The sequence below is a fragment of the Doryrhamphus excisus genome, linkage group LG2, assembly GCF_037039965.1.
Source record: "Doryrhamphus excisus strain RoL-2023G ecotype Guam linkage group LG2, RoL_Dexc_Guam_v1.1, whole genome shotgun sequence".
In the NCBI taxonomy this organism is placed as follows: domain Eukaryota; kingdom Metazoa; phylum Chordata; class Actinopteri; order Syngnathiformes; family Syngnathidae; genus Doryrhamphus; species Doryrhamphus excisus.
This window is the reverse complement of record NC_136358.1, coordinates 16666788-16691666: the sequence shown is the minus strand read 5'-3', so window position 1 is coordinate 16691666 and position 24879 is coordinate 16666788. Positions and strand designations below refer to the sequence as shown.

The following is a 24879-nucleotide window of genomic DNA, read 5'->3' as shown; positions in this document are numbered from 1 at the left end:
TCCATTATTCGTAAATGGAAGACATTTGGAACCACCAGGACTCTTCCTAGAGCTGGCCGGCCTTCTAAACTGAGCGATCGGGGAAGAAGGGCCTTAGTCAGGGAGGTGACCAAGGCCCCAATGGTCATTCTGTCAGAGCTTCAGCGTTCCTCTGTGGAGAGAGGAGAGCCTTCCAGAAGGACAACCATCTCTGCAGCAATCCACCAATCAGGCCTGTATGGTAGAGTGGCCAGATGAAAGCCACTCCTTAGTAAAAGGAACATGGCAGCCCGTCTGGAATTTGCCAAAAAGCACCTGAATGACTCTCAGACCATGAGAAACAAAATTCTCTGGTCTGATGGCTTTCGTCTGGCCACTCTACCATACAGGCCTGATTGGTGGATTGCTGCAGAGATGGTTGTCCTTCTGGAAGGCTCTCCTCTCTCCACAGAGGAACGCTGGAGCTCTGACAGAGTGACCATCGGGGCCTTGGTCACCTCCCTGACTAAGGCCCTTCTTCCCCGATCGCTCAGTTTAGAAGGCCGGCCAGCTTTAGGAAGAGTCCTGGTGGTTCCAAACATCTTCAATTTACGAATAATGGAGGCCACTGTGCTCATTGGGACCTTCAAAGCAGCAGAAATGTTTCTGTATCCTTCCCCAGATTTGTGCCTCAAGACAATCCTGTCTCGCAGGTCTACAGACAGTTCTTTTGACTTCATGCTTGGTGTTTGTGCTCTGACATGCACAGTCAACTGTGGGACCTTATATAGACAGTTATTATATTTCCAAATCATGTCCAATCAACTGAATTTACTGCAGGTGGACTCCAATTAAGCTGTAGAAAGATCTCAAGGATGATCAGGGGAAAAAAGATGCACCTGAGCTCAATTTTGAGCTTCATGGCAAAGGCTGTGAATACTTATGTAAATGTGATTTTTTTGTTTTCTATTTTTAATAAATTCAAAACATGTGAAAAAAAACTTTTTTCACATTGTCATAATGGAGTATTTTGTGTAGAATTTTGAGGTAAGAGATTCAGGTAATTTCAGGTAATTTAATTCAGTTTGGAATGAGGCTGTAACATAACAAAATGTAGAAAAAGTGAAGCGCTGTGAATACTTTCCGGATGCACTGTATCCGTTTGCATCTTGTCCCCATAAATACCCTTTAAAAGGAGTTTAGATATAAATACTATATGAAGTTGATTACCTTTTTAAACGGCGTAAGCTTCATATTTGCCATCCGGAATGAAAAACATACTAAACAGATCCATGTGGTTGAATTGTAGGAATATAAATACATAAAAGCTCTACTTATGATTAATTATGACAAAATGTGATAAAATAATTTAATCGATTGACAGCCCTAGAGAGAGCAATCTAAGTCATACTGCATGTAAAATAAATTGGTTATTTCTCCTTGTTTGTGTTACCGCTGTTGGAAAGCAGTACCTTGGCTACCTAACAAATATTGCACTTGCAGTCCTATTGATCCTAGAAGTTCAAATATGCCAATATTTTGTACTTGAAGGGTATTTTTTGTAATAGAAGAATTATGTTTCGTTGTATGTGTAAAACATGCTTTGTTTCTGAAACTGGATGTATTTATTTGACAGGTAAGTTTATTTGCTAAACAAATCAGTTTATGAATGGCGTCTTCTATTTGTACAACACACTGTGTTTGTTTGTGAATCATTGGAGTGAGTATGTTGTTTGAGGTTTTGGCATGGTTTTAACTCCATAGTTAGCATACGCACAAGGACCATCCATCACAAGTGGGACAGGTCGCTGCTTGCCAAAACACAATGAAACATAAACATACAACAACTGTGGGATTTCCATCTGTATATTATTTTTAAACAAAAATAATGGCCCATATATCCAAAACGTGCATTTTTGATTTTTTAAAATCATTGTGCCTGAAGGTTTCCCAGTGGTTAGGTACCCCTGATGCAAAGAAACTATTCTAAATCACATTGCTTCTGTTTAAATGTGTGACTGTATCTCTGTTGTTTTGTATTCATACCCTCGTTCCAGGTTTAGGATGGCTTGTACTAGCGTGTCTGCTCCGCTCTCTGGTAGTGATCGGGGTGCTGGGTACATGCCCTGGTTTCGCACATTGTGAGGTGGTGGTGCACGGTTGCTAAAGAAAAGATAAGAACAATAAATATAACATTTTTAGCCAATAGTATGTTTCGATACTTGTGCATGACAAGACATCACGCATGCTCCTTGCTACTTTGTTTGCATGCTAGCATTTACCTATATTCCATAGGCCGTCCTGTATGTGGATCCTCCCTGGGTCCTCTGTAAGAATAATCCTCCTGCAAAAGCACAACAAAATAAATTTTACTCCAGATATGCACCGTATAAAACAAGTATGATATCCATGCTCTTACCCTTCTTGATGGGGGACCTCCTCTGCGTTCTGAAGGGAAATGACCACCATCCCCATGGTAGCCCCGCTGATCTTCTCCATGGTAATTCCTCGGGCCACCTCCATTTGGGAAAAAACGAGGACCCCCTTCGTATTCATAACCACCGCGGTTATAGTCCTCTTCGGGTCTGCCAAAGTGGCCTCGCCTATCCCCTCCTGCTCGAGAGTATGGGCCCTAAGTGGACAGAATGGGTGAATGTTAACAACTCATGTCTCAATCCATTAGTTTTCCTATGACAAAATGTAATAGATAATAGGAGACATACTCTCACCGGCCTGTCTGATAAGAAGCGTTCTTCATACAATTCTCGTACACCCCTGTCTCTCCTGTATGTCACTGCAAAAGGGTAAATAAAAAATATTCAGACAAAGGACTCTGCAAAGAATGACACTTGAAAACAACTTTTGCATTTTTTTCCAGCATCAGTATCATAGAAAAGAGCATGCACAACAGCATTAACTTACTTATTATAATTCCAGGGTTTCTCAACAATCTGGAAAGAGTTTGAAAGGCAACGTTAGTACCATACATGTATATTCCAATGCATGACAAGGAAATACAACTTTATGTGTACAAACAGCATGGTAACCGGTAAAAAAGCACTGTTTACCCGTGACACCTCAAGTTAACTAGTTAGTTTCTGCAGCCTAATCAATCGAATAATTGTTATACCCATTTAAACCGATGATATTATCGGCAGAATGAAAATATGCACAAAGCAAATCATTAAAATAACGAGCAATGTTTACTCGTCTGATGTACGTGTACTACAAAGGCACTCTGACACTACCGTTGCTAGCTAACGTTAGCCTCCATGTACTAAGCCGGTGGAAATACGACGATTTTATTAAATTTGGCTTACTGTTACCTGCAAAAAAACTCTAGCGTGCTACGTCCATTATAGTGTGATGTATAGTTAATTGGCGGTATTATAACAAACCCGGCGTACCTTCTCGGTGGTTAGCCTAATAGCTTATGTTATGTCGAACGCTACATACATATATCGAGGCTTCTTATTGGACTACGGTGTTCATACGTCATCATCCTGCGACAGTCAAGCGATGTTTGCTCTCCGATCAACCCAAAAGCAAAATATATAGCATGTATAGCAGTTTTCCCGTATTGGTAAGTCATTTCGAAGCTAATAGCTAGAATCAGCGATTCTATGACAATGGTACGTGCCCAGCTAATTGACTAATATTGTATGTTTTTGTTTCTGAAGTGCTATGTGAATTCAACATGAGTGGCGGTCTGGCACCGAGCAAAAGCACTGTTTATGTGTCCAACCTGCCATTCTCTCTCACAAACAATGACCTTCACAAGGTAATTTAGCATCTCTTATACAGTCAAATTAAAATATAATGCACGTGTTAAGCTACACCTGTATATACAGCAAAATATACACGAGAAACAAAACAAATGCTTTTCTTTTCAGCTCTTCACCAAATATGGAAAAGTGGTCAAGTGAGTACTGCATTTCTTTATCTCTTTTGCACTATTTAGAGCACACAACGATGTGGTCATACTATAATGATCATCTCCAAGGGTTACAATTGTGAAGGATAAAGACACACACAAAAGCAAAGGCGTGGCATTCGTTCTTTTCCTGGACAGAGAATCGGCTCACAACTGTGCAAGAGCGGTGAACAACAAGCAGGTGGTTTTTGGGGGGGCTTTAGTTCATGATGATTGTATTAACATGTGTATAAACAAGTGTACTGTCTTTGCAGTTGTTTGGCAGAACTGTGAAAGCCAGCATTGCGATCGACAATGGACGGGCGACTGAGTTTATAAGGAGGCGCAACTACACGGACAAAAGCAGGTGTTATGAATGTGGGGTCAGTACATTTTGAATAATAATGGTTGTTGTTCGGTCTGTGACAAAAACACATTTTGTTGGATGGTAGTTATCATCCAGTCTCTCCTAGCAGACATTGCACTCAATCCCAATCAATCAATCACAATACTCGTGAGTTAGAATCAGTGCAATTTAGGTTATTTCATTATTGTAGATCATTGGACAATTTTGCCCAGCAATTCAGAAGCTGATGTAGCTTGGCTAACCTTAATTGAGTTATTGTGACGGGCCTAGTCTTTGAAATAATACTTTTAAAAGGATTCATATTTGGATGTTTCTACCATTACTTAGTGTGTTGCTTCTTGTAGGATATAGGACATATGAGCTATGCGTGCCCCAAAAATATGTTGGGAGAGAGGGAACCTCCAAAGAAGAAGGAAAAGAAAAAGAAGAAAAAAGATCAACAACCAGAACATGTGTAAGTAACGCACTGTATTCACTCTATAATGTATTTCCCTGTTGATGTTTTTATTTTCTGTTGTAGTGAAGAAGAAGAACTAGAAAGTGAAGAGGAAGGAGAAGATCCAGCTCTTGATAGTCTTAGTCAAGCCATAGCTTTTCAGGTAACTGGCAGATTCAACGTTATTTTGACCGGCTTACAATAAAATAGACAGCATAACATATGTAATTCTTTTCTTTCTGCAAACTCCCAGCAAGCACGAATTGAGGAAGAAGAGCAGCAAAGGAAACGCACTGTTATGCCCAAAGACGGCAACGCTCATCCTTCTACGTCTGCAGACTCCAGGAAACCGAGGATCAAGAAAAGTGCTTACTTCAGTGACGAGGAGGAGCTGAGTGACTAATGTGGACATAGTTTGGACATCTAAGCAGACCATTTTGTGTTACAGTTTTAAACCCTTTTTCTTTTATCTTGGAATAATCAGTTGTACTATTGTAAAAAAATAAAGTGTGCGATTTAAGTCTCCCGCAGTTTATCATTACAACGCCTGCATTGTTGTGTTCTTAATTAGAGTTTTAACTGAAAGCAATTTTTTCCATTTATTTTGGTATTTTTAATTAAAAAAAACTGCACATATTTTTCCATATCCAAAGTAAACAGATTTGTGCAGATTGTTTGTCCTTTATATATTAAAAATACCATCTACATATTTTGTACTGTATGTATGCACATCATTTACTCAATAAATTCGAATCCTGCAAAACCTAATTGATTCTAGAGTTACAATTCTAGACTAAAATACAAATTAAAGGCTCTGAAAGTTATTGCAGTTCATTTGCTGACTAAACCACAAACTAGTAGTTGACAATATTGAACTTTTGACTTATTTCATACAATACAGTTGCAGTTATATGTGCATATGTCGTCCACTGTGTCACAGTTCCCACACACCTGCTATTCTCTTGCAGGGAATGTCACCGGGGAGCGCTAGCGGATCCGTGTGGTCTCAAATTAGCCACTCATGTCGTCGTGCTGCTCATATTCTTTATCCCAAGTCCACCGGATTCTCCGAATGAGTTCCACAATGAAACAGCGGCGCGTTTATAGCCGATTTTATGGTGTCCGGACGTAACCTGGTTATGAGTTTAGCCTATGTTGCCATGGTGATATAGCTGCTTTAAAATAGAACTACCTTCGTTGAATTGGCAAGGCTAGCTTTAACCCAGTAAAGTCGCTTTACAGTATAGCCTCGTCTAGAACGCCACAAATCCACTGGAATTGAAGCATTAATAATGTAAAAGGGATAACATTTAATTACCTGAAGGAATTGGATTTTTAGATATGTTCTATATTTCCGAAAAGTGACATTGTGATTTTAATAAAGTAGTAAATAATGCACGAGCAGCTCAAATGAAGGCGCTGTGGAGCCGTAATGGCAGCCTCCGGAAGTAACGCTGCCCGTGATTGGCCCAGGCGAGTCATGTGACCGGCTCCACAGCGGAGTTTCCACGACAGCTGGAAGCCAAGCGAGCTGCAAAAGGGCGCATCGCTTCTTCTTCTTGGAAAGGATCGGGACCAACCAGGCTTCTGCTCGTCTCGGCAACCCCCTCCAGAGACACCCTGGTCTGGCATGGGCGACAAGAGGAGTCCCACAAGGTAACGATGACGAGCGGAAAGCGAGCTAAAACGAAGCCTTGTGACGGTGGTGGTGAGGTGGTGGTGGTGGGGGCAGGCAGTGGCGAACGCGCGGGGGGCTAAAATGGTTTTCTCCATGGTTTCTCCCCCCGTGTTAAAACCCTCATTTTGGATCACAAAACTGATGAGTCCCTTGTAGACTCACTTCGACGTGTGGTTGTTGCGCGGTTCAAGGGGCTACGCTCTCTTGCATTCATGTTGTCGCTTCCCTCGTTTATGTTTTTTTTGTCTGTTTGTTTTCAAGGCCGAAGCGTCAACCGAAGCCCTCCGACGAGGGGTTTTGGGACTGCAGCGTGTGCACGTACAAGAACACAGCAGAGGCTTTTAAGTGCATGATGTGTGATGTCAGGAAAGGGACATCAACAAGGTAAGACGACGCATATTTAGCACGCTATAAACATTGCAGTTTTCTTTCCGTCCCTGTTATCGTTGTGCGTCAAACAAACACAAATATCACAATATCGCAAGACAGAAAATAGGATTCTGGTACAATATGCTCAAAGTATGTATTTGCATTGGATGGGGGATTGCTGTGTTATGTTTTGATTGATGCCTTTGACATTCCAGTAGCAGTTGCGATGTTCAATCAAATTTAGTATTGCTGTCTTTTAATGGATTGCATTCAAAGCAAAGAAAAATATATATTTTGGCTGGTCCTGGATAAGTGGGGTATTTCTTTATTTTGTACAAATACCAGTGTTTACAATTTTCTGGCCCACGCAGGGACTTCCACCACAAATAGATTGCAAGCCTGTGGGAAACTGAATTCACTTTTATGCAAGACAGAAAAGATTATCACCTACGTGTTGACTGCTATGATGTGTTATGATTAAATATATATTTTAGAAGCATTGTACATAAAATGTACAATAACATGGTAAAATGGTGCTTTTTGGTTTGTGAAATGCGCCACATTGTGTCATGTTTTTAAACCTTATTTAACAACATAAGGATGTTATCGACTTCACGGCGTTGGTTGGAGCAGCAGGAGACGGAGAAGCCACGCTAACCTTTAGCTAGCTTGAATGCAAAGTGGCCAAACAACAGAAGAATACATGCTAAATGCCCTACAATAGACCGAATAATACAGCGAAAATGGGAATTGACTCAATATGGAATTTCAGTCGCTGGTGGAGGGGACTACCCAGCATGCCTTGTGGGCGCTTTGTAAATAACAGCTAATGTTACGCATTTGTTGGCAGCGTTAGTTGTCGCTACCCACATAGAAGGCTAGCTTAACTGCTATGTGTTGTTTTGTTGATTTTTGATTTGCACTGTGAGAAGGGTGGGGGGGTCAAGCTAGTTGGCTCAGATTGCAACGGCAAGCCTGTCAGTCACATTGTTATTCTGTAAATGTGAGTAAGGGTGAAGAGACAGCGCTAAATTAAGAAAAAGAAATTAAAATAAACGATAAATCTTTCGGTGGCAGTCCAAATGTAATTGTGGCGGGCTCCTTCGTTGGCAGGAGCCAATCACGAGCTATCAGTGCATTCACAACAAGCTGGAAAACACAGGAGGTCATTATCTATAACAGTATAACAACATAACAGTCCGACTATTACTGAGAAGAACACTAAATTCATCACACGGCAACTCAACACCCCAAAAGTACACCTATACACCTATAAACCAATACCATTTAAAAATAAAAAAAGACAAGATTTAAAAGCATTACATCTGAGGAGTGCATTCATTGGGGCGCTGCAATGACGTCAGTGATGTTGGTGCATGTAATGTATTCTTCCTAGGTACCTTTTGGGTGTTAAGTTGCTGTATGATGAGTTTAATGTTGCTCTCGTTAAGATGACACTGTTGTGTTGTGATACTGTTATATACAGTATCATGACCCCCCCCAGCAATATCCAATGGGGTCACAAGCTTGTTGTGACGTCACTGATAGCTGATTGTTTGTTTTTGCAATATTACACCTTCATTCTTATAAAATGACACGTTGTTTTATTATGACTTTATTCCCATAAGATTACAACTTTTGTTCATGAAAAATTAAGACTTTATTCCTCTTAAAATTACAAATGTTTTCTTCAAATTTTATGTTTTTATTCTCGTAATATGAGCACACTGACTACTCTACGGCATATCCAAGGATACTTGGAGAGTATTGCCCATTGACAAGCTGTAATGAAATGTTTGCTGAAAAAAATATAACTTTATTTCTTTTTCTCATAAAAAGGACATGTTTTTCTCCAACTATTCTGTGTTTATTCGCATAAGATTACATATTATTTGGGGAAAAATGTGACCTTTTGTCATAATGGTAAGACATATAGAAGCAATACATACTCCTAAAGTACAGTATATCTAGGTTTATTATTATTTTTATTATCAGAATTAAATGAATATGGGGCAAACACTGCTACGGTATGTTATGACTTAAAATCAGTTGCAATTTGAAAATAATTGGTAATTTTACTTTTTTAAACATTGCTGCCTTTCAACAAATTACCCTCAAGTCAAAGAAGAAAATGTACAGCCCGTACAGGACAGGGTGTATTGCTCGATTTTCATGGTATCGAGACTGTTATGATGGCACCATTTTAGATGAAATTTCATTGGTTGCATTATGCAATTTTTCTGTTATTTTTTCCCCCCCAATTGCTTTTCTCTTCTGCCATCAGTGCACTTCTCGGTGTTGACACTGACCTCAGCGAGATGAGATAGCATGATGGCTTGATCTTTAAACACATCCATCTTGTTGCCCGGAGTAGGAGATGAAGGGGTGAGGCGAGGGGGGGGAGAGGGGGGGGGCGGCTAACAGACTCGGTGCCCCCTGTGCCGTCGCTGATGATGCGAGTGAAGTGAGCCAGGAAATGACTGTTATTCCTGCTGGACGGCTTGCAACAGGATGAGCACACACAACAAAAGCGGAGAGGGAGGAAGTGTTTCAGGCTTTTTGCGAACTTGTAACAATAACAAAAAAATGCACGCATTTGTCAGTGTGTGTGGGTGTGGGTCTGTGGATGTGTTGTCACAGCAGCTGCCAGACAGACAGCCAGCCATAGCTTATTACTATGCAACAGCTTAATCAGCCGGCTGTCATCGTCCGACACACACTCACTCAACACGCACGTTTCACACATGGCTGCACACACACACACTTGTGCAAAGCAGAGGACACGTCGTGCTCTTGTGAAGGGAACTTTAAGGAGGGTGGGGGGTAATAATTCATCACGACATGTTGGGTGCTGAAATGTTGCGTTTTCTTGCCAATACTGCGGCAAAGATGTTGTACAAAACAGACAAGTGCATTGCTTGGCGTGGCGGTAAAGGGTAAATGACATGCAGAGTGGAGATATTTCGATAGCAAATATTAGAGACACCCTCATTAACAACAATAAACATTAACCTGAGTGTTTTGCTACCAATTTGATATAATCCCATGGTCATAAGGGCCATAAATGGCCATTAAACCTCAGTTTTATATTACGTGACACATTATTCTGTCACATTACTATTTAAACTGGAATATCAGCCCTGTTTTTTCACCCTTTTGCAGGAAAAAGTGGTGCTTTTTTGCTGACTCTGCTAATTGACTGAAAAGTCATGTGCTGCAGGTCTCGACAGCAAGCGGAATTGCTGTTCTATTCCTTTTTTGTTTGACTTTTTCCCAACCCCAACCGTCCATGTTTGCTCTCTCTCTGTCTCTGCAGTAACCCAGGGCATCCTCTGCTACCTGACAGGCTGACTGATGTGCAGCTTTCATCAGTGCTGCATAAACAAACAAGCAGCCTGCTAACGAATCAGCATCTACTCATTTAGATGAAAGGTTGTGTCATCTTGTGTGCATGCTAGCGTGTCCTCGGGCTTTAATTAGGTTCGGGCGCATTTAGACGCACAGCCTGCAAAGTTGCTCGATGCAAAGCATTTTTTTCCCGTCTCAGTCATATTTTAGCATTCAAAGAGTAAATGCAGCTTAAACTAAATAAAAGCAAAATAAAGTAAAAGTTGTCACCATTTGTAGACACCTGACAGATATATAATATGATGGAGAGAGGGTTGTTGACAAGCTTCTCTGGTCAGTTACTTTTCTATGGTTAGCATCACATTTTTACGATCAGTAAAAACAAAAGCAAATAACGCTAGGAGTTAATACACAAGAGGCACAGTGAGCAGATATCCTGCAAGAATTGCCACACTGCAAAATTATTCCCTGTTCTATGGTTATCATCACACCTTGGCCGTCAATGGCTCCTTGAGATGTGTAGGTCTGATACTTTGCAAGATTTGATCCGGTTCTGTGGTTATCATCACATTTTATCATCCTTTTTCATCCTTTTCGTCCTTTTATCATCACACCCTTCTGCAGGTTAGCGCTTTCATTGCCCACGCTGCATACAAATAGCGAACATACACCGGGGACAATGAAGCGTGCTTTGGGTGCGTCAGTGTGGCTCAAGATTACGGCTACGTGATAAGCCTGTAATGATGGAGCTGACAGTGATGCATGACATTCAGCTATGAGCGAGAGGCACAGCGCGGCCTGGCGGGCTGTCTAAAAGGTGTCATAAACCACGGGACGCGACAAGCCATCTGTCGCCACACACACACACACACACATACACATACAATGCTAGCATGTACAGGCACAGACATTAATCACCAGGTTGGTGGAGCTACTACCTGCTGGTTGGAAACACACACACACACACAAGCGGGTCCTGACACACGCTCGCCCACACCCGAGTGGAGAATGTGCGACGGGGCATAAAATAAGCTCTTTCGCAACCATCTTAAAATCATCACAGAGTTTTTTTTATTGTGGGATGAATGCAGTGGCAGGAGCAGTGTGGGTTGTTTGTTCATTGCACAAAGCCATTTTTAGCACACAAATGAGAGAAGCCATAGATCCTGAATGACCAAATATTTAGCAGAGATGGGCATTTAATTCTAAAGAATTGTGTGGGTAGGGTGCAGTACCCACCTGCCACCATCAGAGGCACTGTTTCAGTGCCGTCTAGTTTATAGGATGAAAAAGAACATGTCATGAGCAAGTTACTTCTCTACAAGAGAGAGAGTGAGATGAGAAATAAGAAGTACATTTGAAACACTTTTATGCTAGGACTACGTTAAAAAGCCATAGCATTTCAGTATGTGGAATCAAACTATGGAATGGATTGAGTAAGGACCTCAAACAATGCACAACGATGAGCCAATTCAAGAAACAATACAAGCAGTTCATGTTTGCTAGATACAAGGAGGAAGAGTCTTGAACCAGTCATGATGTGCTGTATATATATATATATATAATATATCTCACTATATTGACACTTACTATGGTACCCATTATGTCATTAGATGGTCATATCATATGACAAAAAAAAAACATTAGGAAAGCAGGAAGTGAACAAATGTAACAGTTACTGATTGTAAAAGTACCAGATGGAGGGGTAGGATTAATAAGCTTTGCTTCTTCCTACTCCTTTTGGACATGTGGAACTGTGAACTGATTATGTGATGCATTCAATTGTAATCTGATGCATGTTCAAAAGAAATTAAACCATTACCATAGTTACACATTCTGTAAAAGTTGAAAAAAAAGAGTTTGATGAATTTATTGCAAATAATTATAATTATAGAATAATTATAATTAATAATTAATTATTAATAATTAATTATAGAATAATAATAGAATGGGGCGGCACAGCGGTCTTGTGGTGGTCTGCGGCAGACGTGCGTGTGTTTTCTCTGGATACTCCGGTTTCCTCCCACATTCCAAAAACATGCTAGGTTAATTGGTGACTCCAAATTGTCCAAAGGTATGAATGTGAGTGTGAATGGTTGTTTGTCTATATGTGCCCTGTGATTGGCTGGCCACCAGTCCAGGGTGTACCCCGCCTCTCTCCTGAAGACAGCTGGGATAGGCTCCAGATCGGCCAAACACGGGGGTCGCTAGAAGCTGCAGTAGTACGAGCCAGAGGTACTCGGCATTAAAAAGCACTTAACATAAGGCCATCACATGCTTTTTCATAGAAATCAGCCGATACTGATGAGTGGTCCACCAATCAGAGCATCGCAGTCCAAAACACCACAAAATATTTTGCAGACATCAGTTTTCCAGGGAGTCGGTGTGCAACGCTTTTCGAAAAAAAGCTGATTTAAAGCTGTCCAGAGGCTACAGAGTACAACGATATGGTACCTAAAGTACCCTCATACTGCTGTCCATGACCATTATACCCCCCCCTTTCCGTAACAACATTTTAGAGTGTGGTCATTCATGTCCAGCCACATGGTGAAGTGCAGCGGGTCAGCGGGTACATCGGAAGAAGAGAGGGAAGGGGGGGGGTGCTAGAGGAGTGTGATAGTGCTAAAAACGCTTGTGACATATTTGGGTAGGGGTTAACCGGAGTTCCCGGGTCTGCAAAGTGAGTGTGAGTGATTAGCGGTAACATTTATACTCCCGACAGGACAGGACACGTCGAAAGTGGATTTCAATGATGCGTGTTGCTAGGCAGATTTGTCTTTTTCCACATTCCTGCTGAAGTCAATGGCACACGTGATTCCTAATGTAGTGTGAAGATAATAACCCTTTAATGGGGTTAACAGACGCCGCTCTGTTTTCGCCCCCCCGCGCTAATATTAGATTGTCCGTCTCCTTTTTTCACCTCTTCGATATTGAACCGGCAAACCATCGGAGATCATCTTTCATGATTGACAATATAAATTTGTCATATTTCCATCTGCAATGCATCTCCTAATACGATTCAATGAACACATTTGTCAGCCTCCCCAGTAAGTGTTTAGATTCCTGCCAGCCTGCGTCGTTTTAGCCCCGAAGGCAAGGAAGACAATCTGTGTTTTGTGCTCGCTACTCTGCTCACAAAACAAGCCTTGTGACGTGCGCACGAGTCGTATCAGGTTTGTCAAGGAGAAACGGCGAAGGTGTGTGCAGTTCGAGACGTATCTAGGATTATTATTCGCATTTCACTCCTGTAATATGACACAATTTTTAATAGGTTATCACTACACCCAGGAAAAAAAGCGAACAGTTCACTTTAAAAGGTTAATGAAACGTACTTTATGCCCGATGTACCATTATAGAAGTAGCATGGCTTGTCCGCCCTCAAACGCAGCACACAACCCAAAAAGAGTACTAACAAGAGGGCTACACCGAGATCAGAAATTAATGAGCTCTTCGCTCATTGGTGCCTGCATTGAGTGCAGCCATGGTCGTCGGTTTTGTGTTTATAGATGGCGTCATGTTACAACGTAGAAGCACTATAAATGTTTATAGTGAGCTCTTTTCCAGTGTGTTGTTGAATGCTTTGATGGTGTGTTTGTGTGCATGCAAGTGGGCACAAGATGCGTGTCTCAACAGATGGCCTTTTCAGCACACTTGCCTCTTGGCTTGGGATGCTGCCAGCCGCAAAACACACACACACACGCACGCACACACATCATGGAACAAAATACAGTTTCAGCTTTGCTCATCCTTGCCCCCCCAGAAGCTAAAGTATCTCACAAAAGTGAAGGTCACCTTGGAGGTGTGTTTGTTTTGCTGTTGGTATACTGCCATGCGGCCCAATTTCTGCTTCGTATTGTCACAGTAAGACCTGGGTCGATTCCCGGTTTCAAGGTATACCACGGTATGTAAAACATGGCTTTTGTTCCTCATACCGGTCCTGCGGTTCCTGATATAGATCACCCTCTTTAGCATCGAGTGGTGCCAGTACATATATATAATATAGGGACATATAGACAAACAACCATTCACACTCACATTCATACCTATGGACAATTTGGAGTCGCTAATTAACCTAGCATGTTTTTGGAATGTGGAAGGAAACCGGAGTACCCGGAGAAAACCCACGCAAACTCCACACAGAGATGGCCGACGGTGGGCCAGGGAAATATGAAAATCCTAAATATGAAACAGTCAAATTGACCTCAATGAGCCACAGCCCCCCCCCCCCCCCCCCAGGGTCAGCAGCACTCATGTTGCCTCAGACAATGACACTATTTGGACAAAAATGGCTGTGTTGCCTCAAATCCATACCGTTCTGCAAGCTCTATACTGACTACTCTAAAGCAGCGATTCTAACCCAAACAAAAACTGAGTTTTGCACCAGTGGGCCGCGAGAGCCATGGGACTGCGTAGTAGGTTATCAACCGAAGATACCAGAGATAAGCTAGCCGCTATGCTACTGTATGTTATCCATTATACCAGTGAGTCCCAAAGTGTGGGCTGCGGCCCCCTGGTGGGCTGTGGTGGTACTGCAGGCGGGCAATTACAGGTCCTTAAAAATATGATTAATTTTTGCAAATATAATTTTTTTAATCATCATTAATTTTATTGGAAAATATTTATTGCACGATAAAAAATATTTATAACAATAAGTAATAACCTATTGAGTGTTATTGACCTGTCATTGTGACAATTTTAGGAACCTTATACAGTTTATGATTGGAACGTAGCTCTCTGGTCATCATGCCAGTTTTGGATGCAGTTATGAAAAGTATGAGAATTAATTCTGTCTTGTATACACCACAGATTAAAAGTTTGGGCTTCCTCTTTATCCCCCTGCTTTCATTTCAATCCTGAATCTTAATAATAATATATAATAATAATATAATTAATTATTGTTAATAATAAAAAGTATAATACAATAATAAATTATTATTATTACTATTATTAATAAAATATTATTTATATCAATTTAAATTATTAACAATAATACTAATAATATAATTGTTATTTATAATAAAACATATTTATTGTTATTAAGTTAAGTGCTCTGAGAACGCAGCATTTCGTCTATGTACTGTTTATAGGACAAAGGTGAGCCGCGGACATTTTTTTTGATTTTCAAGTGGGCCCTGAGTTGGTAAAGTTTGGGAACCCCTGAATTAGACGCTCAGTCCAACCAGATGGTGGCGGTAATGTGTCAGTCAATTGTTTAACAATTTCACAGAAGATCAGAAGAAGACATTCAACTACAACTAGCAATGGATACGTTTTTAAAACAAAAATATGAAAACAAAAGCGGTGCCAGTCCCCGCCAAAAGACAACATTTTTTTTTACAATTCTGACTTCAAGTACGGCTTTGTAAATAGAGGAGGAGCAACATCTGGTTTAGCTTATTAGCTTGTTAAACTGTGAGTGGATTTGATTTATTATTGAAAACAAATGAATGAGATCAACTCAATCTATACAGTGTTAATATTTAATGGGCACTGGGCCACTCTGCACTGGAAATATTGGGCCTTGATGTCAAAAAGGTTAAGAAACCTTGCGCTAAAGTATATCATAAGTTTCATTTCTATAGTGTTGTCCATGGACAAGATGATAAAATGTTTGCCGAAATGTGACAGGTTACCTGTAGTGCAGGTTATGCCTATATGTCTTTATTTTCAGTGGATGGTGAGAAGATATACAGGGTGAGATATCACATACCGTATGATGTGTAAAGGACGAGTATGATAGGATTGCACAGCAAGAATTTTGCACCCCTGTTGAAGATGGCAGAGGTACTCTGCATGCGCCAAGAGTGACCAACTGTCAGTTAAAAGAGCACTTCAAGACCCGCCCCTCTAACCAGCCTTGGCAGCCATGATTGGCTCCTGATTACGCCATGCTCACTATGATTTTCCCTCTCATTAATCTGCCACACTTCTCTCTACCCGGTCCTGTCACGCCCCCGATCGACCAGGAAACCACGCCCAGTCTCCCAACTCGTCTCGCAGCAGCAGGCCACTCAGCAGTTTGTGTTACCCCCGCAGCCCAAAAAGGAAAAGAAGGAGCGTCTGGAGAGGGAGAAGAGCGACAAGGAGCCGGCGCTCAAGAGAAACAGTCACAAGAAGATGAGGTGAGTCCACTCACACCAAGATGGAGTTCTTTTCATCCTGATTTCATTTGGACTCCGCTTGCTATTCAGGCCCAGATTAAAAAATATCGACCGCAGCAGCGCCCAGCACCTGGAGGTGACAGTCGGTGACCTGACGGTCATCATCACAGACTTTAAGGAGAAGGCCAAGCCCTCATCCACGTCGGCGTCCTCGTCCTCCAGCGCCACGTCCGCCGCCGACCACCACAGCCAGAACGGCTCCAGCTCGGAAGCCACGGAGAAGGGGCTGTCTCGTTCGTCCTCGCCTCGCGGAGAAGGCAGCTCGGTCAACGGGGAGTCGCACTGAGTCCACCCCGGGCCTGGCTCCCACAGAGCCTTGCATTACAGTGGGAACCATAAGAACTCGGCATTACACTTGACACTATCCAGGCTTCATCTTGAGAGGAACCCACACATGATGCAAAGCTTCCATAGACAGCTAACAGCCTTTTTACAGGACTGTGATACGCCCTTAGACAAGCTTTGGACAGTGGGAACATCTCTCGGGATGCAACATTTTATTTGGGGGACAATTCCATAAAGACTGGAGATATTGTTCAAGTTCGTTCAGACAAAGGTTTTTGGATTACAGCCCACTTGAAGGGAAGGTTTGCTATATTATTCTTTAGGCTAATACCAGTGTTTTTGTGTCTAGCTAAGTGGATTGATTATCTCCAATAACACTATTGATTTCATTGATGGAATTGAGATGAACTCGAAAGTAACTCAGGATCGATGCAAACAGAATTATGTTTCTGCGTTTTCTGTTTTGATTTTAGGGGTTTCAGATGAAACAAGCTCGCTGGTATTCATTTGAATATTATTATACCGCTGCACAAATGGCTACTCCTGCACGACAGAAGCCATTGGATATCGCTCTATGGACCCAATTCTGCATACGCCGTCACAAAGGACAAAGACAACAAGACTTGCATTTCTTGTAGCGAGCTTTAGATGTACTAAACCGATAAATTCTACTCATGCTAGCTACACAATATTCACACAGATAAATGGGATATTTCCAGCTACCATATTTGGATGTGGCTTTATAATCCATCACATCAGTGTTTTTTTTTTTAAACCCAATCACTTTTAGCAGAGATCTGTCACGGCATGATAACATATGGTATAATGTGGGGTGTTAGTAATATTTAGAGGTTCACGACACTAGCTGGGCCTAAAGTGTGAGCCTATGAGAACTGCATAGAAATGTGTTATTTTGGATGGAAATCTGTTGATACATTCACTTTGCCATGCTCTATTGTTTTGAAATGTGTGTTTATTACATGTCTATATTAGAAAGTAACAAAATGCAAACTTATATGCAGTTGTGCTTGGATTTTTTTTTCCTATGATTTAGTTAGAACATGGGCAACATAATGACCTTTTTGCATAGTATTTTTGGATTGATTCAGTAATAACAGAAACGTCAGTAGTGGTGCAGCAGAAAAACCCATTTTTCAAGCTAACCTCATTTATAATCAGTAGTTGCTACACAGAGCAAGAAAATTGACACTGGCCCGAACACAAATATGCTGTAGAAAATCAATTTTTCCACCCTCAAATGTCTATTACATATGCACTTTCTTGGACTAAAAGTATAGTACATGTATGACTGTAACCTGTTTAATGCAGTTACCACACAGACCATAATAAACACAGCCACAGATCATGGATATGCAATTGGACAAAGCAGCTATCTGAATAAAAAGGACACCCAAAGCAATGAATGCTTCTTTTCAAAGGTGAAACCAATTCAAAGTTGTAAGGGGGTGGGGGTGGGGGGGTCAGGTCAGCCTACCCTTCCCCCTATTGAGGGTCCCGACCTCCTGCGGGCCTGATAGGAGGAGCTGTTGTGTCAAAAGTAAATGGCGAACACACAGCAGTGGCCTTACCCACGAAAATAAAAGTACACAACATGCATGTATCACTTTATACACTTTATAGTAGTATCTGGTGCACAGCTTAAATATATTTCTTAAATCTACCGTCGAGCTCTCCGTGTATAACTGGAGGCAAATATTTTTTGGCCGGTAACTTTTATTCTCTTAACTTCAACCGGAAATGCTTCGGCATGGACTGCTAGCTTCTCGTTATTAATGCAGGCTTGTGTGTCATGACTTCAGCCCCTAGTTCAGTCTTGAAACCTAATAATGCGGCGTTACATTCGTGCACTGTTCATGTGCACGGTGTTTGCCGTGTTTTCTGGATTGTACATCTATAGTAAGCTGTTTGAAGCGGACTTGTCGGAGGAAAACGGTACGAAGAGGATTTACGTCCCCCCAAGAGTCCCAGGACCCAGACAGGGGGACAAAGCGGGGCAACAAAGCTCACACCGACGCAACAGGTAAAAAGATTTACATTAGTCCTTTTCGCTTTTGGTTATTATATTTTAGACGGCTAACAAGGGCAATATTATCCATTTGAGTCCAAGTTGTTAGAATAGTTACTATACTTGTGTAATGGAATGTGAAGCTCGCTAGCGTATACGTCACAGCTAGCTTGGTCGGTCAGAACTGTATTCACGCGAGACTTGGGAAGATTATATTGTGTTCAGTTACGTTCTAGAAAGTTTGTTTATTCGGGTATGCCGAATTCTCTGTAATACTGTCGTATCAGTATTACTCAACATGTATGGCTAGTACCTTATATTATTAAATAATTACTTATATCTCTTCTATCAGGAACATCATGCGTCAGCCGGGGCAGCTGGAAACAGTCACCCAGAGCAGACCGCATCCCCTCATGCACTTGGCTGTGGTGGCCTGCGGCGAGCGCCTGGAGGAGACGCTCAATATGTTAAAGTCGGCCGTGCTTTTTAGCGCCAAGCACCTCCAGCTGCACATTTTTGCAGAGGATCAGCTTCATGTGGGCTTCGTGGAAGCTGTGAGTAATACTGGAAATATTAGGGTAGGATTTTGCATGCTCTGATTATTAACAAAACACTGTTTTTTTGCCTTGTAGCTCGAATCCTGGCCGGGTTTTATCCGCTCCAGGTTTAACTATACGGTCTACCCCATCAGCTTCCCCAGTGAGAATGCAGCAGAGTGGAAAAAACTCTTCAAACCTTGTGCTTCACAAAGACTCTTTCTACCTGTCAGTATCCCAAACTACTTTTCGGAGTATCATATGGAATTTTTTCAAGTAACATAATATTTTTTTTGTTCAGCTCATCCTAAAGGATGTTGACTCTCTTGTCTATGTGGACTCGGACATCCTCTTCCTGCAGCCGGTGGACCGTTTGTGGGCGTACCTGTCCCACTTCAATACGTTGCAGTTGGCCGCCGTGGCCCCAGAGCACGAGGAGCCTCGCATTGCTTGGTACAACCGCTTCGCCCGGCACCCCTATTACGGAAAAACGGGCATAAACTCGGGGGTGATGCTGATGAACCTCACGAGGATGAGGAATGCATTTTTTAAGGTAAGGCTAATTATTTTCTGTCATGCCCCCAGTGAGGGACAGACCCCCCCATGCCCCTGAATTGAAAAAAAGACACCGCCCTCCCACGGGGACCTGCCCCACTATTTAAGAAGCACTGCCCTGATTGAGGCTGCACTGCGGACGAGTGGTTAGCGCGCAGACCTCACAGCTAGGAGACCAGGGTTCAATTCCACCCTCGCCCATCTCTGTGTGGAGTTTGCATGTTCTCCGGGTTCTCCACATTCCAAAAACTGTTATGCTAGGTTAATTGGCAACTCCAAATTGTCCATAGGTATGAATGTGAGTGTGAATGGTTGTTTGTCTATATGTGCCCTGTGATTGGCTGGCCACCAGTCCAGGGTGTACCCCGCCTCTCGCCCAAAGACAGCTGGGATAGGCTCCAGCACCCCCCGCGACCCTCGTGAGGATAAGCGGTAGAAAATGAATGAATGAATGCCCTGATTGAAGTTTTCCAGTATTTTCCTGTTATTGCAATACCAATGGTGGCCACACGATGTCGCCACATTCCATGTGAGGTTACAGCTGTGTTTGTGTTTTTTCTGCAACAGAATGATATGACACCAGTGGGTCTCCGATGGGAGGAGTTGCTGATGCCGCTACTTCAAAAATACAAACTAAACATAACATGGGGAGACCAGGATCTGCTTAACATCATTTTCCATTATAATCCTGGTAAGAAAGTCATCATTTCATCCAATTTGACTCTTGATGTGTTGCACCATGACCGTTTCTCCACTAGATAGAGCAACAGCTTCATTTCACTTTCATCATCTGGTACATTACCATGCATGAATATTTTTTTTGCAGAGTTCCTGCTGGAGTTTCCATGCCAGTGGAATTACAGACCGGACCACTGCATCTACGGCAGCAACTGCGCTTCTGCTGAGAACGACGGCATCTATATACTGCATGGAAACAGAGGCGTATATCACGACCACAAGCAACCGTCTTTCAGATCCGTTTATGATGCCATACGGAAGGTGGGTTTCGAAAAAATAAACTTCTGATTAAACAAAACTTAAATATATTAAATATTTCTGGTTGAGCAGCTAAGTTGCAGGTAATGGCAAATAACACTCCGGTGAAAAAGGCCAAAATTTATAAAAAATTAAAGTGAAACATGTTTCTGTACATTACAAAAAAAATAGATTTTTCTAAATTGGGTGCAAAAATTGTAAAAACATTTTTATGGCCTGTTTTGGCCCCGCCCACAGGTGCATATTTTACAACATGCATGTTTGTATAAAATAAATGTCAAATTCATAAAAGCAAAAATGGATATTTCATGCTTTGTTGAATATATACTCCATATGAACTGTTGAAAATGAAAGCACTTCCAAACAAAGGAACAGAAATACGAGCAACAGCCCTCCACCCCTGTCTGTCTGGGTCTCGAACAGCGAGGCAGAGAAGAATCCATTAAACTTTACAGCCGTCGGCGCTATAATGTGGAATCGGGAGTGGGCACGGCGGCGAGCGGCCCCATCATCCTCACAAAATCAATAACAGCAACTGTAAATGCTGCTTTATGACGAGCGAGTGTCTACGTGCTCGTAAAAAAAAATAAAAAAGAAATGACGGCCTTTGTGACCCGATGTCGGGAATGGCAAGCAAATGAGGCGGAGTAAAAGGGCGGTAATTCCCCTTTGATTTCCTCGGAGCGCTGTTAAAGCTCCTTCATTATCGGGAAGATATCTAGAGGCTGGGGGATTAAGGTTTGAATTTTGCCGTTCGAGAAATCCTCACTCCAAGCTGCATGTGAGTTGAGGGTGGTCTTCCAAACCGCGTTTAACTCGTAATCCATTTTTATTTCAGTACTCGTTTGGAGCAGACCCCGTGGCGTCTTTGTTGGCTCCCCTGGAGAAGCAACTTTTGAAGACGACTCATACCTACTGTGGGAAATCCCACACGCTTTTCACCAAGGCGCTGGTGCACAGCCTGGCTAACGTCAACAGGAAGAGACCACTTGTACGGTGACACAGCCGGCATTGGAGGCTGGCCTGCCATTCGTGCTGGCTGTGCCTTTTTTTGTTTTTTTCTAATCTTGAACCGTTATCTCCAACTTTTCATTGAGTCGCAATGCAAAAAGAGAACTTTAACTTTCCATATTGGAGACATACTGTACAGTGAAAGTAGTGCATGATGCATTTGAGTGCATTCTTTAATGTGTTTTTAGAAGTCGTTTGCGTGTTTGAATGAACATAGTCGTCCCTCGCAATACGCCGTTTTTCCCCCGAAATCAATTAATTAATGATGGCTGTTTCGTGGTATAGACCCAATCGTTAGTAAAAACATATTGAAGTACAAGCTTCAATATGTAGTATTCTGGTCACTCTGTGGTAGTAATGACACAAAACACAGACATGACCTTGAAATCATGCCATGAAAAAAAGTTCTCCTATCCTGTGTGGAAGTGGTAGTTTTTTGGCTTCTTAAAAAGGAAAACTGCCCTTTTTTTGGGATGTTGCCTATCATTCACAATCCTTATGCGATACATGTAAACATCTCTCTTTTCTGTGTTCTAAAGATATAAAAACAGCTAAAAAGAGGCAGCCCATTAATGCATGTAATGGGACACAACTATTCCGCCTATAAACATCCAACAAAGTTGGAGCATGTGACCATGTAGTAACATGTCTCATTCATGCTAACATGTAATATTTACAGTATTTTGCCATATTTTGGTCATTTTAAGCATTAGTGGAACCTCCTTCCCGGGAAAATTGATTTCACACAGCAACATAGAAAGGAACACGTACACCTAATGTTCACTTGTACACACTCAGAAAGTTAATTCAAGGCTAACTTGTTAGCTCGCTAAGCTTGTTAGCTCACTTGCTTGTTAGCTCGCTAGCTTGCTAACAAGCATCCGCTTCGAGTCCCTGCAGCAGTCGAGTTGTAATTTGGTGTAAACAATGAATAATAGGAGTGTAAATGTGAATATAGGGGTCTTATTCCATGTCTGCAGGGCTTAGAAAACAGGTTCTGTGCTTTAAGTACTAAAATACTCAATTTATTGAATCTTATATGGCGGCAACCTGGAGCCAATTAATGTTATAAACGAGGGACGACTGTATTCTACAAATGATGGTACTGTGCCGCAAAAAAAAATCCTCTTCAAGCCAAAGTTTGTTTATTACAGCATCACTGAATGTATTTTAATTACGATGTTGAAAAAAAGTTTGTAATGAACTAATGCACTGTTTGATTGTAACGAAAAAAAACGAGTGTTTTGTCTTTATGTGAGAGCAGTGTTTTTGAACCACTAGAGGTCGCCATTTCGCATTACTACAATTGCAAAGTGAGCCAAACAAAGAATCATATCTAAAATGTCATTGAACAAAATATTTTACTTCATTTTGCTGACATTTTATGTATTTTTTAAGAGTTCCAACAACAAAGAAAACACTTTCCAGTTGATTGTGTAAGGACTTAATGGAGATTGATGCCGCTGTTCTATGGCCTCGGCCTGATCAATGGACTTGCCAATACTCTAAAGCCAAACCACCTGCTTTGACTGTAACTGAGGTGCTCATAAAGTGTAAGTGATGACCCAATAAGCAAGGCCCACAGGTGCAAGCTGCAATGTTCTTGCCTAATCGGAAGCATCTGATTATGGCTCCTTGGGTATTTTGATCCAACATGAGAATGAGATTCCATTTATCACTATAAATATCCATATGAGAGCTTATCAGTTTACATGTATTGATTTGGATGCAACATGTAGCTGGGGAGACTTAAATTGAGTGTATTGTTGCTTTTGTTATGCTATTGATCACAGTAGGATTTTTGGTCATAAAAAGGTACACAAAATTTCCTCCTAAGTACTGTATTTTTTTTTTTTAGCTTTTTGAGTGGCAAATATAGAGAGGAAAACTGATGTCCCTCCAAGCGAGGCCACCATTTTTTTTTTGAAAGCAGAAAAGAAGAGCAGAGTAAAGTGCAAGTGAAAGGATGGTGCGTGTTGTGATGGCGGAATAGAACAAGGTCTGTGGCAGCCAATACTGAAATTATCTTCCTGCTTTTGTCTACTTTCCTTTAGATGGAGCACTCAGTGGAACATTCGGAGCACAAAGATGGTTTTCTAGCAATGTTGTGTATTGCATTTTGGTGTTTTTGTTCCTCTTCCATGTGAATACTATTTGTGTGCACCAGGCTTCCAAACAGCCTGCACAATTAAAAAAGAGAAAACATTGGAACTAGATTGTATAAACAGCAGATACTGTCGCTCCAGCTCGGTATATAATGATATTTGCACATGTGAGCCTGCTTATGTGCAGGTACGACACCCAGCAGGGGGGGCATTTACATGTTGTAATAGAGTCTACATATCACGGGCTATGGATGTCATGTTCCGCTGGCACCTTATTTAAATGTGTGGTATACGTTTGATGTCGGCCGAGATGGAATGTGACATCTTTTTTTGCTCCCTGTGACATACTGCGGCTTGAAGACGACGCAATGCTGGGCATTCCGGCAGATTGCTTTATTTATTTACTTCACAGCTTGTGAGCTGCAAATGTCACAGAGCCAAAATGGAGGTGTTTTTTTTTGGGAGCACTTTTTTTTCCTGCCAGATTACGCCGCCTGCACCCATGGAAGCTGTCAGTATTTCGACTAAATTTGAGCATCAATGTTACATTTACAGTCAGCTCCTTTAAGCACACACACACACACACACATTCCCTTGCTAGTGTTTCAATTAGGTAATTACAGTGGTAGAGAATAGAGCCTGTATGGACACTGGTGCTGTATTGTACAAGCACCTGTCCCCCTGCAGATAGCAATTACCTGCCTGGCTGGAGGGGGGTTACAGGCAATTGTCTCATACTGTGTGTGTGTGTGTGTGTGTGTGCACATTTCACTGCATTGTGTGAAGCTGTGCACTTAATGAACCAGATAGAGTGACAACGAAAGATGCGTTTGTTTCATGCTACGTTACCAATACATTATACTTAATACTTATACTTAAAAGGGATCCAGTACAATCAAAGTAAAAATGTATAGCTGTATGTATGTATGTAATGGATGCCAGCCAATAGGTGTTGGTAGAAACCTCACCTCCTTTTGGCCTCAAGAGCCGCGTGAACGCTGGGTTGACAGTCTGGGCTTTTGGCCCAGCGGTCAGCGCTCTCCACTGCCATTCCCAAGGAACTGTGTTTGAGCCCAACGCAGATGACTGCAATGTATCCTGCTGGGCAATTGCTTGTTTTTCTTATGCATTACAG

The 24879-nt window shown here is 41.8% G+C and overlaps 4 protein-coding genes across 15 annotated transcripts in view; 3 read left to right on the top strand and 1 right to left on the bottom strand.

The window, feature by feature from the left end:
• The window catches only part of pphln1 (periphilin 1), a 122558-nt gene that overhangs the window by 82737 nt on the left and 14942 nt on the right, over positions 1–24879 (bottom strand). For 2 of the 12 annotated variants that reach the window (XM_078799076.1, XM_078799063.1), the window contains exons 1-6: positions 3285–3422; positions 2881–2909; positions 2682–2752; positions 2378–2590; positions 2241–2302; positions 2005–2121 (exon numbers count right to left, since the gene is read on the bottom strand). In XM_078799076.1, the coding sequence (XP_078655202.1) occupies positions 2005–2121; positions 2241–2302; positions 2378–2590; positions 2682–2752; position 2881 (464 nt within the window). In that variant the 5' untranslated portion in view covers positions 2882–2909; positions 3285–3422. Of the gene's footprint in view, positions 1–2004; positions 2122–2240; positions 2303–2377; positions 2591–2681; positions 2753–2880; positions 2910–3284; positions 3427–24879 lie in introns of those variants that run through there. The other 10 variants (XM_058077693.2, XM_058077702.2, XM_078799073.1 and 7 more) reach the window with 9 other exon arrangements.
• zcrb1 (zinc finger CCHC-type and RNA binding motif 1) lies at positions 3393–5207 on the top strand. The gene is made up of 8 exons (XM_058077705.2): positions 3393–3541; positions 3639–3739; positions 3852–3880; positions 3962–4073; positions 4147–4254; positions 4583–4692; positions 4759–4837; positions 4928–5207. The coding sequence occupies exons 2-8, from the start codon at positions 3656–3658 to the stop codon at positions 5075–5077; spliced, it is 672 nt and encodes a 223-aa protein (XP_057933688.1). The 5' UTR covers positions 3393–3541; positions 3639–3655; the 3' UTR covers positions 5078–5207.
• yaf2 (YY1 associated factor 2) lies at positions 6157–17530 on the top strand. Its single transcript, XM_058077706.2, has 4 exons — positions 6157–6330; positions 6614–6736; positions 16036–16191; positions 16261–17530. Exons 1-4 carry the CDS (start codon positions 6305–6307, stop codon positions 16514–16516), a joined length of 561 nt encoding a protein of 186 aa, XP_057933689.1. The 5' UTR covers positions 6157–6304; the 3' UTR covers positions 16517–17530.
• Positions 18052–22862, top strand: gxylt1b (glucoside xylosyltransferase 1b). The gene is made up of 7 exons (XM_058077685.2): positions 18052–18556; positions 18894–19095; positions 19174–19305; positions 19379–19630; positions 20200–20323; positions 20459–20631; positions 21467–22862. Exons 1-7 carry the CDS (start codon positions 18363–18365, stop codon positions 21626–21628), a joined length of 1239 nt encoding a protein of 412 aa, XP_057933668.2. The 5' UTR covers positions 18052–18362; the 3' UTR covers positions 21629–22862.

What these genes read in the sequence shown, in the direction of transcription:
- zcrb1 (XM_058077705.2), top strand. Translation starts at nt 3,656, where the DNA reads ATGAGTGGCGGTCTGGCACCGAGCAAAAGCACTGTTTATGTGTCCAAC. An exon ending in AAATATGGAAAAGTGGTCAA is followed by an intron (nt 3,881 to 3,961) that starts GTGAGTACTGCA and finishes ATCATCTCCAAG; the next exon opens with GGTTACAATTGTGAAGGATA. An exon ending in GCAGGTGTTATGAATGTGGG is followed by an intron (nt 4,255 to 4,582) that starts GTCAGTACATTT and finishes TGCTTCTTGTAG; the next exon opens with GATATAGGACATATGAGCTA.
- yaf2 (XM_058077706.2), top strand. Translation starts at nt 6,305, where the DNA reads ATGGGCGACAAGAGGAGTCCCACAAG. An exon ending in GACAAGAGGAGTCCCACAAG is followed by an intron (nt 6,331 to 6,613) that starts GTAACGATGACG and finishes TTTGTTTTCAAG; the next exon opens with GCCGAAGCGTCAACCGAAGC. An exon ending in AGGAAAGGGACATCAACAAG is followed by an intron (nt 6,737 to 16,035) that starts GTAAGACGACGC and finishes CCGATCGACCAG; the next exon opens with GAAACCACGCCCAGTCTCCC.
- gxylt1b (XM_058077685.2), top strand. Translation starts at nt 18,363, where the DNA reads ATGCGGCGTTACATTCGTGCACTGTTCATGTGCACGGTGTTTGCCGTG. An exon ending in TGAGGAATGCATTTTTTAAG is followed by an intron (nt 19,631 to 20,199) that starts GTAAGGCTAATT and finishes TTTCTGCAACAG; the next exon opens with AATGATATGACACCAGTGGG. An exon ending in CATTTTCCATTATAATCCTG is followed by an intron (nt 20,324 to 20,458) that starts GTAAGAAAGTCA and finishes TTTTTTTTGCAG; the next exon opens with AGTTCCTGCTGGAGTTTCCA.